The sequence below is a fragment of the Chenopodium quinoa genome, unplaced genomic scaffold (assembly GCF_001683475.1).
Source record: "Chenopodium quinoa cultivar QQ74 unplaced genomic scaffold, ASM168347v1, whole genome shotgun sequence".
Taxonomy (NCBI): Eukaryota; Viridiplantae; Streptophyta; class Magnoliopsida; order Caryophyllales; family Amaranthaceae; genus Chenopodium; species Chenopodium quinoa.
This window is the reverse complement of record NW_018743574.1, coordinates 1,831,637-1,843,822: the sequence shown is the minus strand read 5'-3', so window position 1 is coordinate 1,843,822 and position 12,186 is coordinate 1,831,637. Positions and strand designations below refer to the sequence as shown.

The 12,186-nt window shown below is 35.1% G+C and overlaps 1 protein-coding gene across 1 annotated transcript; it reads left to right on the top strand.

Moving 5' to 3' along the window:
• Positions 1 to 2,965: 2,965 nt before the first annotated feature.
• Positions 2,966 to 10,221, top strand: LOC110681942 (probable protein S-acyltransferase 19). Its single transcript, XM_021858124.1, has 9 exons — positions 2,966 to 3,365; positions 4,160 to 4,273; positions 5,472 to 5,876; positions 6,512 to 6,580; positions 6,682 to 6,753; positions 6,834 to 6,962; positions 7,079 to 7,159; positions 7,257 to 7,463; positions 8,614 to 10,221. The coding sequence occupies exons 1-9, from the start codon at positions 3,321 to 3,323 to the stop codon at positions 9,679 to 9,681; spliced, it is 2,190 nt and encodes a 729-aa protein (XP_021713816.1). The 5' UTR covers positions 2,966 to 3,320; the 3' UTR covers positions 9,682 to 10,221.
• Positions 10,222 to 12,186: the final 1,965 nt, after the last annotated feature.

Below are 12,186 nucleotides of genomic sequence, written 5' to 3'. Positions count from 1 at the left end.
TTTTTTTTTTTTTTTTTGAAGGGTTTTACTTTCTTCTTTTCTTTTCTCTTTATTATAAAATTAACAAAAAAAAAAAGAAGTTTTAAAAAATTAAAAAAGAGTAGTTCTTTTGAAAACTTTTATCTATTTATGGGAATTTTTTTTTTAACAACGGTGTAAAAAGGAGATTAGCTTCCAATTGACTTGAATGTACAAATAGAACAAGGAGAGAGTTTAGCTCTCTTAGCTACACTAACATAAGACTTAAAGTGGGGATTGCGGGTACAATAAACACGGTTTACTTGATAATGCAAAACAGAAGAATGACAATCATGAACATGAATCATAAGATGCTCCAAACTTGATCTTTTGCGCTTCTTTGACCTGCAAAAATGGAAATTGAGATATGGTTTACCTTTCTTTTTCTTCACCCTTGGCCTGTGCGACATTCCTTGCAATTTAGTTTAGCTCCAATCAGTTCAGTTTCTAATTTCCTTCTTTCACAAACAATTCATTTCAGCTTTATTCAGCTCAATTCAACCCTAATAAATTCACTTCATCAGATGTTTTTAGTAAATCGGAATAGGCCCTAAGTCTGACATGAATTAATGTAATCACGACCACATGTAGCAAGGTTTTTTCTGTTTTTGAAAGATTTTCTTCTTTTATCTCTACTACGGCAGTCAACGCGCGCGTTGCGCGCGGAATGGCTAGCCTTTGTAACTTAATTTTACTTGTCTTGTGTTTGCACTTCACATGGAGAAATAAAAGACCGGCAAAGCATATACTACCTCTGGTTCAATTTACTCGCAACAAAGGAATATTTTATGTCTCACAAATAATACCCCTTTGTTGCGATTAAATTGAATCAGAGGTAGTATTTCTATTGCTTAGGCGTTGTTTGTTTGTAGTTGTGCTAAGTTGAATGTTATGTGTGAAATATCTCGTATATTGAAAAAAATCTTTATTTTATTATTTGTATATGGTGATTCTTTTAATTGAAATACTATGTAGAGTCACTGTAGAATATAATTCATAGATTTTCAATGATAATGCAGAAAAGGAACAAATGTTAGAATTGTTGTTTGTTTATTTTCGCAATGTTGATATTAGTATTATTTAATTGTGGTGGTACAATACGAAATAGAGAAAGAATCATCAATGACAAAACCGAAACGACCAATTCCTAATCCACCACAAAGGCTAACAATATTAAACAGCTGCTATATATTGGTATTGTCAATTTTTTTTTGCCACAATTTGATTTGGAAATTTTGGGAAGGTGGTGAACAAAGATGTGAAATTTAGTACTTGGAAATGGCAATGATAGTGTGGGGAGAGAAAGGTAAAAGCTTTCAAGAGATAGAGTCATTGAGAGGAGGAGAGAAAGCTCAAATGTGTAAGGAAATGTAGACGGGTAAGAACTATTTGAAGTTGGACACTATTGGAGTACAAAATTACAAATAAGAGTACAAAGGTAAAACACATTTTGAAAAGTAAATAGGGGTACAAAGGTAAAATAATATTTTGAAGGGTATAAAATTCCGTGCACTATTCATAAGAACAACTTTCTACTTTTTATAAGGTTTTATAAGGTAGGGATTTTGTCTCCATCTCCGCCTTCTTTTTTCTCTTTGTCTCGGTTGTGAATATTTGTATGGGCTTCCACTAGTGTTTTTATTACTGGTAAACCCCAATAACATTTTAATTGCTTTCAATAAGTAGATCGATCTCATCTTTATGATGATGATTTTTCTGTTGTACTTATTTCCTTTTTCTTTTATACTGCGATAATCGAAAATCCTGGGTATCATAATCTACATAATAATTTAGTGGACCATATAAGTATTTTCACTCAAACGATCATGTATAAGCAAATTTCAAGCCGATTCACTACTAACTCACATATTTTATTGATTCAAAAAAATGAAGTTTTTAATTAAAGTGATTGTTGATCAAATCTGCGATGTATTTAGTTTTAAGGTATTTATGTACTTGTACTGGAATTCTTGATTTCTTAGGAATTATATGTAAGTGTCGTTTGGATATATTATACTTCCTCCGTTTTTTTTTTACTTGACCCGTTTCTTTATCATGTTTGCTAGTGCAAAACTTTAATGATCAATAACTTTAATTCTCCATAAGTAAAAATTATAAAAGTTATATATTATGATGGTACTTATTGAGACGAGTTCAAAAAGATCCCACACGAATATTTTTTTATTACAAATTATTCACAAAAGAGGAGTCATGAATAGTGTAAAAGTCAAATCGGGTCAAGTAAAAAAGAATGGATAAAGTATTAATGAAATATTTTTTCCTCATGTCCAAAAAAAAAAAAAATTGTATTTCTTTCTCACAATATGATAATTGTCAATAGACTTAAAGTCGGCATAACTTGTATTCGAAAAAAAATTCCTTACTTAAACCCAATTCGTACTCCATGCACCCAACTCAACCTGTACCCAGCACAAAATCTCATCATGAGTCTAAGGCCCTATTCTCTTCAGATTATTTTCAGTTGAGTTCAGTTTTTAACTTCTTTCTCTCATAAAACATTCAGTTCAGTTCAGTCAATTAGAACATAACTTAACTACATCTGAATAACTCATTTATCACTTTTTTTTTCTCAATCCAATGAATAAAATGGGTATATGTAACAAAAAAATGGTACTGTACTTAAAACATAATTTTTCTTTGATGTTAAATAATAAACCTACACGAAATCATTACATTTTAAGAAATGATACAGAATTAACTTATTGAGGCCTTGTTCCATCACCTTGTGTTTGACGATTATCTATTGTAGTTTTTCTTTATTATTTCTTATTTTTACTAAATTGAAATTATTTTTACTAGACTAAATATTTTTTTTAAAAAAAATAAATATAACTGAAAAACAATATTTCTAAACACTTTTTACATCCAACCAAATGAAACGGGTCAATCAACATCGACTCCAAGTGGACCATAAATTTAATGGTCAACCGACCATGGGGTGACCCTTAAAAAACAAACCAAATTAGCATCATCTCCATAAAGAGTCAACCTCCAATATACATCTTCCACATACAACTACAACACAAGTTCTTTCCACTCGAGAAAATACCATTAATTTTGGTTGCCTTTGCCTTTCTGTCAATTCTAAATTATTACTCCCATCACTTTATATATATATTTTTTTGATACTTTACTTGTTTACTTTCCCACTAATCCTTTTGTCACTATTGATTTTTCCAGCTAGCTTGCTTGCTTTCCTCTCCATTTTCTCTCTCCTAGGGTTATGAATTTTCTTCTTCTCAGTTTTTGCTGCTAATTCAGCTCTTTTTTAGCTGACAATTATGGTCAGAAAGCATGGATTTCAGTTACCAGCTCATACTTATCAGGTTTGTCTTTTTCTAATTTTGTCCATATTTTTTTTTTTTTTCTGTTTTTTAGTTGTTGTAATTTTAGTTTAATTTTAATTTTTTTTAGCTAATTTCGATGTAATTTTGTCTGATTTTGAAGTTGTTGCTTGAATTTGCTCGAATTTTGTGCTTAATTATGTCTGCATTTCCTTTGTTTAGCGTAATTTAATACTGAAAATTTGAGAGTAGTGAATGTTACTTAATTTGTTTATTTTTTTGTTTGAACGCAAAATTGTTGATCATGTTTAAGTAGTTTGGAGCTGGAATTTATGGATAATCATTGTTTTCGATGTTCCGAGCGCGATACTGACACTACTGCTAGTGCTAACTCAAACAAGTAGACATGGTGGTCTTGAGGAAAATGTGATTATGGACTGTTTAGCTGCTTGAGGACTGTTAATTCTTGCTTAAAATCAATGGAATTATGGAAAACATAGTTGTTTGAGTGATTGAATGTGCAAAAGGAATTGTAGAGAGGTTGTGACTAATCATTAATCTAATGGTTGAGATATTTGTGATGACTCGCGGAATACTAGTTAAAGTATTTGTTGTTGCTGCAAACGCTTAGGTGAGACGGAACTTGAGTTCTAGACAGGATAATATGATTGATTAGAACGACGGATTGATCTTGGCGAAGTTTATTAAGATGCATTTGTTATCCATTGAGTTTTCTAAGTTGAATTTGTGCAGGATGTTTTATAGACTGCTTGCATATGTGCTTTATAATCTATTGTATAGTGATTTGGTTTTTTTTTTTTTTTTTTGTTGGACAGGTTGTTGCAATTACTGTATTCTGCTTGCTAGTTGTTGAATTCTATGCTTTCCTTGCACCTTTCCTTGGAGGCCGAATATGGGAGTATGTTTTGATTGCTACATATTCTCCAGTGGTATGTCTTTTTATAGCTTTTCTGCAGTCCTATATTATCGTGTTAATTTTCCATTTCTCCTCTTATTACAGTGCTCTGCAACTTCTTTACTTATGTCTTTAAACTCTTGATGCTTTTGTCAGAAAAAAACATAGGAACTTAGAACTTATGATGCTTGTTTTATAGAAACTATTTAAAATTTCTATAATATATATGTTGGTGGAACTGGTCGTTGGTTTGGAGCACTGCAACGAGGTTGATAGAATATATTCAAGGGATGCATATTGTTGGTGAGAGGAGATCCTTTGGCCATACTTAGTTACAATACTAACATCTGATGTTGTTGACTTTACTGGATAAGAAAAGCTATGATGTTCGGAGGTAGAAGCATCAGGTCTTTTAATGGGTTTGACCTACATGAATGGCTAGTCTCCTGGATCAGGGCATGCAGTAATGTGCAGAAGTTATTATTAAGTATAGATCTTTTGTTCCCCAACCAGGATGCTAGAATCTAAAACCCATTTTCCTGGACTCCTTAGGTAGAAAAGTTGTTGCTATGGGATCTGTATCTCCCCATGGCACAACTCATTAGGTCATCCTACTTACCATCTTACCTCACTATTTGGGGATAAACTTGTGCTGTTTCATATGGGGATATGGGAAATGAAGTTCAGAAACCCTGGGTTATAATTACAGATTTACTTTTGGGCGTCTTCTTTTAGCCATTGGTCAATGGTCTCTAGTTTTGTGTTAGAACTGATTTGTTTTCATTCCTTTTATTAGTTTTTTTCCCCTTTTCTAGTTTCCATTTCTGTAAAAATAAGAAAATAGATGTAGTGGGTATATGGGCCTAGAATCCTAGATTGCTTGATAATTAAGCCAGACTGTGCAATGTCGAGGCGTATTATCTGACAGATGATTTTTGAGCATATATAAGAGTAGCACTTACACCACCATTCCTTAAGGAATCCCTAAATTTCAATTTGTAATGAGACCATAAACAAGTTAGGATTCAGGAGACATTTTAACTAATTCCTTATATCATAGAATGATATTATCAATTTTTTTATTATTATTCAAGGCACGCTGATTGTTATATCTCTGTAATTTGAGCTTGCTTAACTTACTATTTTATAATTTACTTCTATTCTGTATGGCCATGTGTATGATACCTCTGTCCTTTCGCTCACCTTATGCTTCTAAATCTGTCAATGTGTAGGCACTCATTGTTTTCATTCTTTACGTGAGGTGCACTGCTATAAATCCTGCAGACCCAGGAATAATGTATAAATTTGATAATCAACCCAACAATCATCTCAATGGAGAGTCAAACAAAGATGTACATAATAGATTTGATGAAAATGGTACAGATGGTCACTCCTCGCCGTATTCAGTGTCCAGGAGCTCGACAATGGCAAGCAACTTGAGTAAGATTGGTTCAGCAAAGGAAATTCCTAAGTCTAGTGATCCTGTACAGCGAGGAAAGAAAAGATCTTCTTGTAGTGGCATTGGAGGAATCTTCTGTTTATTGTTTGTCCATGAAGATTGTCGTAAAGAGGAGGATATTGAGGAACAACAAGGCAACGGAGAAGATGCTTTATTTTGCACACTATGCAATGCTGAGGTATTTTGTCTATGAAATCATGGCTTTATTGGTTCTACTTGTCTACATAGCTTCTACTTTGGCATTTGTATAAGTTGTATCGGCCCATAGTAGAATTATTTATTTATCTTTTTTTCCGGTCTCCAACAAATTTAAAGAACTTTTGTGCTTTATAGTCTGTACAACTCGTGCATTTCTGAAATCTATTGGGGTTGAAGAAATCCAGTTTGTATACAGGTTTTGAATTCATTTTGTGTAATCAATAATTAGAATACTAAGTTTTATGTCTTGTATAGTCATATGATATCTAACACTTGAATTCTGTCTTGTTTGAGTGTGTTGCTTTTCCAGAAATGATATTGTGATCAGGAATCTTTGGTCCTATTTTTTTTTATATGTTATATAATTTTTTGAAAGGATGCTAGATAATGGGCATATTCAATGATCTGATTCATGTGCAATTGAGATCTCAAATAAGTGCTTTGAAGGGCATTAAACACTCCAGTCCTATGGGTTGTAGTTGCACACTTGCATGCATATTTTGACGTTCTATGTTAGTTGTACTGTGAATTTTCAAACTCCCGATGTAGTGAGTTGGTAAACAATCCATACTGTGTACTCTTGGCCTTTCCTCATTAACTAGGGCCTCCATTCAGGTGCGCAAGTTCAGCAAGCATTGTAGAAGCTGTGATAAATGTGTGGATGGGTTTGATCATCACTGCCGGGTATATTTCTTGGGTCATTGATACTGTCAAATGTTTATGTTCACTAGCCTCTTTTTTCTAGCTGAAAATTTTACATCAACTTATGTTTTGGTTTATGTCAGTGGCTCAATAATTGCGTGGGAAGGAAGAATTACATGACTTTCATCTCTCTGATGGCCTCAAGTCTTATTTGGGTATGTTTTGAAGCATATGTTCCCTTTAAGGTGCTTTGTTTTTCAATTTATTATATTGACTATGCTGTTTGTTAGTTCAGCTTGTTATTGAAGCAGGAATTGGTATTGCTGTGTTTGTACGTTTCTTTATAAATAGAAGAGGTATGGAGGCTGAAATTATTGACAGACTTGGGAATGGTTTCACTCCTGTCCCCTTTCCAACAGTGGTGGTATGTTGAACCAAAATGGGGTACATTGTAGACCAAATGTAATATTTTACTTTTTATAAATAATGTGGATGGGTTTGTGTTCCTTTCACCTCATCAAAATATTTTTTTGAATGCAGGCTTTCTTCTCGGTAGTTTCCATTATAGCTTGTATACCTTTGGGCGAACTGTTCTTTTTCCACATAATACTGATGAGAAAGGTAGGCGCCTTAGCATTATCTTTCTTATGATGCTGGTTAGAATGGGAGTGATTTTAACATGGAACTTAATTTGGGGCTGCAACACTTGTGGCTTTAGGGTCTTACGACATATGAGTATGTTGTGGCTATGAGGGCTATGAGTGAGGCACCACCAGGAGCAGCGTCTGACAATGATGAATTACCAAATGAGCTGTATTCACCAAGTGGGTCTGCAACAACTGGTTTCAGCGGTGGCAGTTCTCTAGGCCTCCAGTACAAGGGTGCTTGGTCGTGTACCCCTCCCAGAGTATTTGTGGATTATCAGGTATTGTCTATAATATAGTTTGGTGATCTTGCTTCACATGACAATTGTTTAAATTGATAGCCTGTTTAGGTACCGTGTCTTCTTGGTATATCCCGTGTTACTCTCCTGCAAGGCACCGTGTATGAAACTTAAATACTTTGGAGATTTAAATTAGTTTCCACGTTATATATTATTCTGCAAGAACACTGTGTTGATAGCATATCAATTACATCATCTTTAATCGCATGCCTAAGGATGATTAGGGGTCAATTTAATTTAAATTTAGTATTTTGTTATGCTGGTTGGTTATGCTGATTGTCTGAATAATGTGCATTGTATTTTGTTAGTTGATGCTTGTTTACTTTTTGTGAGCTGGATTTGTCATCTATAACTGTATAAGATTGCAAGGAAGTAATATAATACATGGTTGTTCAGCAGCCAGAGCAGATAGAGTTGTTATGATTCTTATGAATAGGAAAATTGCTTTCTTTAGACTAAAATTTGACCTTGCATGGCTTTTATCTTACTCATCTTTCCTCAAGAATATATAGCGTGATATTGAAGCATTGTGGCAAGTATGTTTCCTAGACTTTCTCAGCTTTGACCTTGCCAGTAGGAGAATCCTAATTTGCTGGTTGTTGTTGGTGATGGTTTGAGCCTATGGCACTCGAAATTGTGTAGATGGAGGAGGATTGTCGACGACTACTGGAGATGGAATCTTTGGTTCATGCCGCCAACCTCATCCTATTGGGATTAAGGATGTGACATTGTTGTTGGTAGTGATGGTTGTGTGGTGTTTCTTAGCTTTCTTGGAAGGGGTTGGGGGAGGAGGGTTGTATGGTTCGGACCCTCTTGGCCTGCTCCCATTCCTCACACAATACTTGGTAACCACTGAATAGGTGCCACTGTGCCAAGTATTTCTATTTGAAAGGAAACTTGAAAGAGAGATTGGGATGTTTATAAAGTTGTATAAACATCCACATGTATTGTGTATTACTATTCATTACCTTATCAAGTGTACACTTTTACTTGTTCAAACATCGCATATTATCCAATGCATAAAACTTCCAAAGCTAGTGCTTTGTTTCATCTTTCTGCAATATTTGTCAATATGTGATCATTCAAAGTTGTGTTATCTCTATACTTTGCTCATAAAACTGTGGTGTAACAGGAAGAAGTTGTCCCTCATTTGCAGCCTGGAATGGTCCCATCAACCACTGATCCAGATGCAACAGGACGAAGCAAGGCACCTAGAAAGCCAGTCAAGCGCAGTGCATTAAGGCTTGCAAAGTTGGATCCCAATGAAGTCATGAAAGCTGCAGCAAAAGCCAGAGCTTCATCATCTGTGATGCGACCAGTTGACCGTCAACGACAAGCTATTGACTATAGTTCCAGCGAAAACATAAGCATCCAAAGTAGTGTGAGTACAGATATGGGTGCAAACAAAGATTTTAAAGGCGACTTTAGAATCTCTTCTATGAGAAATTCTGTTGCTCCTAGTCAAGGAAGCAGAGATGAATATGAAACTGGGACCCACAGCATGAGTAGCTTCAGCAGTCCTAGTCATGTACACGAATCAGTAACGCTAAGTCCTCTCCCACGAGCTCATGGATCAAACCATTTCAATGCAGCTGGCTCTATTCCTGGTTTGAACGCAGCTCAGCCTTCTACTTCTAAGGGAACCTTCCATGGCGTTGATCCAGTATCTAGTTTTCCATCACTACTCGACGAGAAGAAGTTTCAGAAGGAAAGTAGTACAGATCCATTATTGCTCTCAGCTTCAACCGCTCTTCTTAGAGATGTCAAAAGGACATCTGTAATTTGGGACCAAGAAGCTGGGAGATATGTATCAGTCGCTGCTACAACAGATGCTAGAAATAAATCTTTACAACAAATTGCAACATCAAAAGCTAGTGTAGATGCTAATAGTTACAGTAGAAGACCAATGCCAATGCCAGCAGCTCAACCAGAAGAGTCATTTTCCTCAAGAGCTCAACTCCAGCAATCAGATAAGTTGATGTACACCGGGGAAAGCATTTTCTTTGGTGGGCCAAGTATTCCTGGAAAAGATGCTGCTAAAACTGATAATAATTCAATATTCAGGCGGGGTCAGGAGCGGTTGTTCCCAAATACATCCCGGGAATCAAGATTTAAAAGGGATACTGCATCAAACCAGCTTCCTGTTTTTGTTCCAGGGGGATTTGCACAGAATCCTCAGTCGTCTTCTGGTGTGAGATAATTGTTCGTCTTGATATTCATACATGGCAGTATTTTCAGGTGGCCTAATTTTTTGACCCAGCTAAAGCATTTGAGATCAGAATTGAGATTCTAGTGAAGCTTTTATGCGGCCACACCATGCTCAAATCTGGAAAGTGGAGCTGCGCTACTCGCAAATGTTCTTTTCCTGCTGCCAAGTTACAAACGCGATATACTCCAACATGGACATTACTAATTCATCACATGATCTCAGGTGTGGGCTTCTCTTGGCAGCTTCAATACTGGGTTCCTTTCTCACACGGTCAAGGATCACTTTTATCTCTTAAGGTCTCTCTATTACTTTCTCCATCCTCTAGCTCGTTATGGTCTCGTTCGTTATGGTTGGTATTATCATATTGAATTATGTTTCTCGGTGGTGGAAGCTCCCAGAATACCGCCATGCCAATCTTGTGTTGATATATGTGTAGATGATTTCCTTAAAATTCATTCAAAACTTCAAAGGTGTTAATATTTAAAATTTTGTATCATCAATGAATGAGTTGTCTTTGCAATGAAGTGCGACTGTTAACTGTATCTCCTTGCAAATTTGGATGTACAATTAGGGGTGGCAAAAACTGACCCGACCCGAAAACCCGACCCGAACCCGACCCGAAAATAGCGGGTTAGGGTTGAGAATTTCGACACGAAAACTTAAATGGGTTGACACGAACCCGACCCGAAATTAAATGGGTTAGGTTAAGGTTGAAAATTTCAACCCGAAAATGACCCACATAACCCGAAAATAATTTTCGGGTCAAAATCAGGTCGGGTCAACCCGAACCCGACCTTATAACCCGAATAAAAAAGTCTTAAAAAAAAAATCATTTTAATGGCTAATGGCCCAAGCCCAATTTAAAGTTCTAAACCTAAAAAAACCCTAAATGTGACTAACCCTCACCAACCGTTTTTGTCTCCTATTTTCTCATTTTGCCCTCTCTTTCTCTCTCTCTCTCTCTCTCTCTCTCTCTCTCTCTCTCTCTCTCTCTCTCTCTCTCTCTCTCTCTCTCTAAACTTCTCTGGTTCTCATTTTCTCAACAATCTCAAGTTCTCAGACACTCCACACTCACTCTTTCCTTCTAGTTCTTTCTCACTCTTTCGTTCTCAACTTTTCCCTCTTCTCACTCGTTCTCACTCCTCAACGCCTGAAAGGTAATGGTTATTAATTGTTTTTTATTTCGTTTCGTTTTTGTTTTGAATTTCAAGTTCTGATTCTGAATTTTCCATTCTTGTTTTTTTTTTTTCAAATCTTCATCTCCTTCAAGCCGTCAAACTCAAACTCTCAAAGGTAATTCTTTTTTAATTTTTGTTGTTTTTGTTTCGATTTTTGTTGTTTTCGTTTCTGTTTTGTTGTTTTCGTTTCGGTTTTTTTCTTGATTTTTGATGTTTTTTTTTCGTTTCAATTTTTTTGTTTTCGTTTCGAGTTTGGTTGTTTTCGTTTTGGTTTTGTTGTTTTCGTTAGTTTTGTTCTTGATTTTTGTTGTTTTTGTTTCCGTTCCATTTTTGGTTGTTTTCGTTTCGAGTTTGGTTGTTTTCATTTCATTTTGGTTGTTTTCGTTTGGTTTGTTCTTGATTTTTGGTTTTTTTGTTTCTGTTTCAATACAGATTTGTATTTGATTATTGTTGTTGTTCTTGCATGATAATAGTATTAAGTTTATATAACGTATGATGGGTTGCTTTGTAAATTTCTAGCACAATAATCCAATTCCTGATCTAATTTACAGCAAGAATATATCTTTGACATGCATGTGATTTTTTTTTTTTTTAATTTTAGGTCTGATTTAGATTATATCTCTAGCTTGTTGTTGTTGACTTGTTGTTTATTTTATATTGTTGTTCTTGTCCAAATAATTTCTGATTTTTTGCGGTAATTATGGATGTTGATGTTTAGATTATATCTCTAGAAAGAATAGATCAGTTTTTGTCTCTTGTTTTAAAATAAATGTTTTATTTTGTTATAATTTTTGCAGTAATTATGGATGCCGATGTTCATCAACTTTCTTCCGAGGAAGAGGAGATTGACTTGACAACACAAGACAAAGGAAATGGTAAAAACCAGAAAACTTCTTCTGGTAAACCTCGTGTGATTCTTACTGGTAAGAAACGTCAACGTCGGCTTTCTTCTGGTGTTTGGGTGAATTTTGATTTTTTAGACGAGCCTGATGAAAATGGTAATCTAATTTGCAAATGTGAAAAGTGTGGTATACATTTTAATGCTGATAGTAAGAATGGAACTGGGAATCTTCATCGTCATTTGAAAAATTGTAAACAAAGGTCTTTTAGGGATGTTGGTCAAATGATATTAGAGAAAACATCCTCTGGTTTAGGAAATAGATTGCGTGAATTTGATGCTAATCATTTCCGTGAATTATTATCTCTTGCTATTGTGGAGCATGATATGCCATTTCAGTTTGTAGAGTTCAAGGGTTTTAGGAGATGTTTTAATTATTTGCATCCTGATTTCAAACCTGTCACTAGAAATACTATCAAA

Excerpts from the sequence above, each read along its gene's own strand:
- LOC110681942 (XM_021858124.1), top strand. The coding sequence starts at position 3,321 with ATGGTCAGAAAGCATGGATTTCAGTTACCAGCTCATACTTATCAG. Across the intron at positions 6,581-6,681 it reads GGTTTGATCATCACTGCCGG|TGGCTCAATAATTGCGTGGG; the intron begins GTATATTTCTTG and ends GGTTTATGTCAG. Across the intron at positions 7,160-7,256 it reads ACATAATACTGATGAGAAAG|GGTCTTACGACATATGAGTA; the intron begins GTAGGCGCCTTA and ends TTGTGGCTTTAG.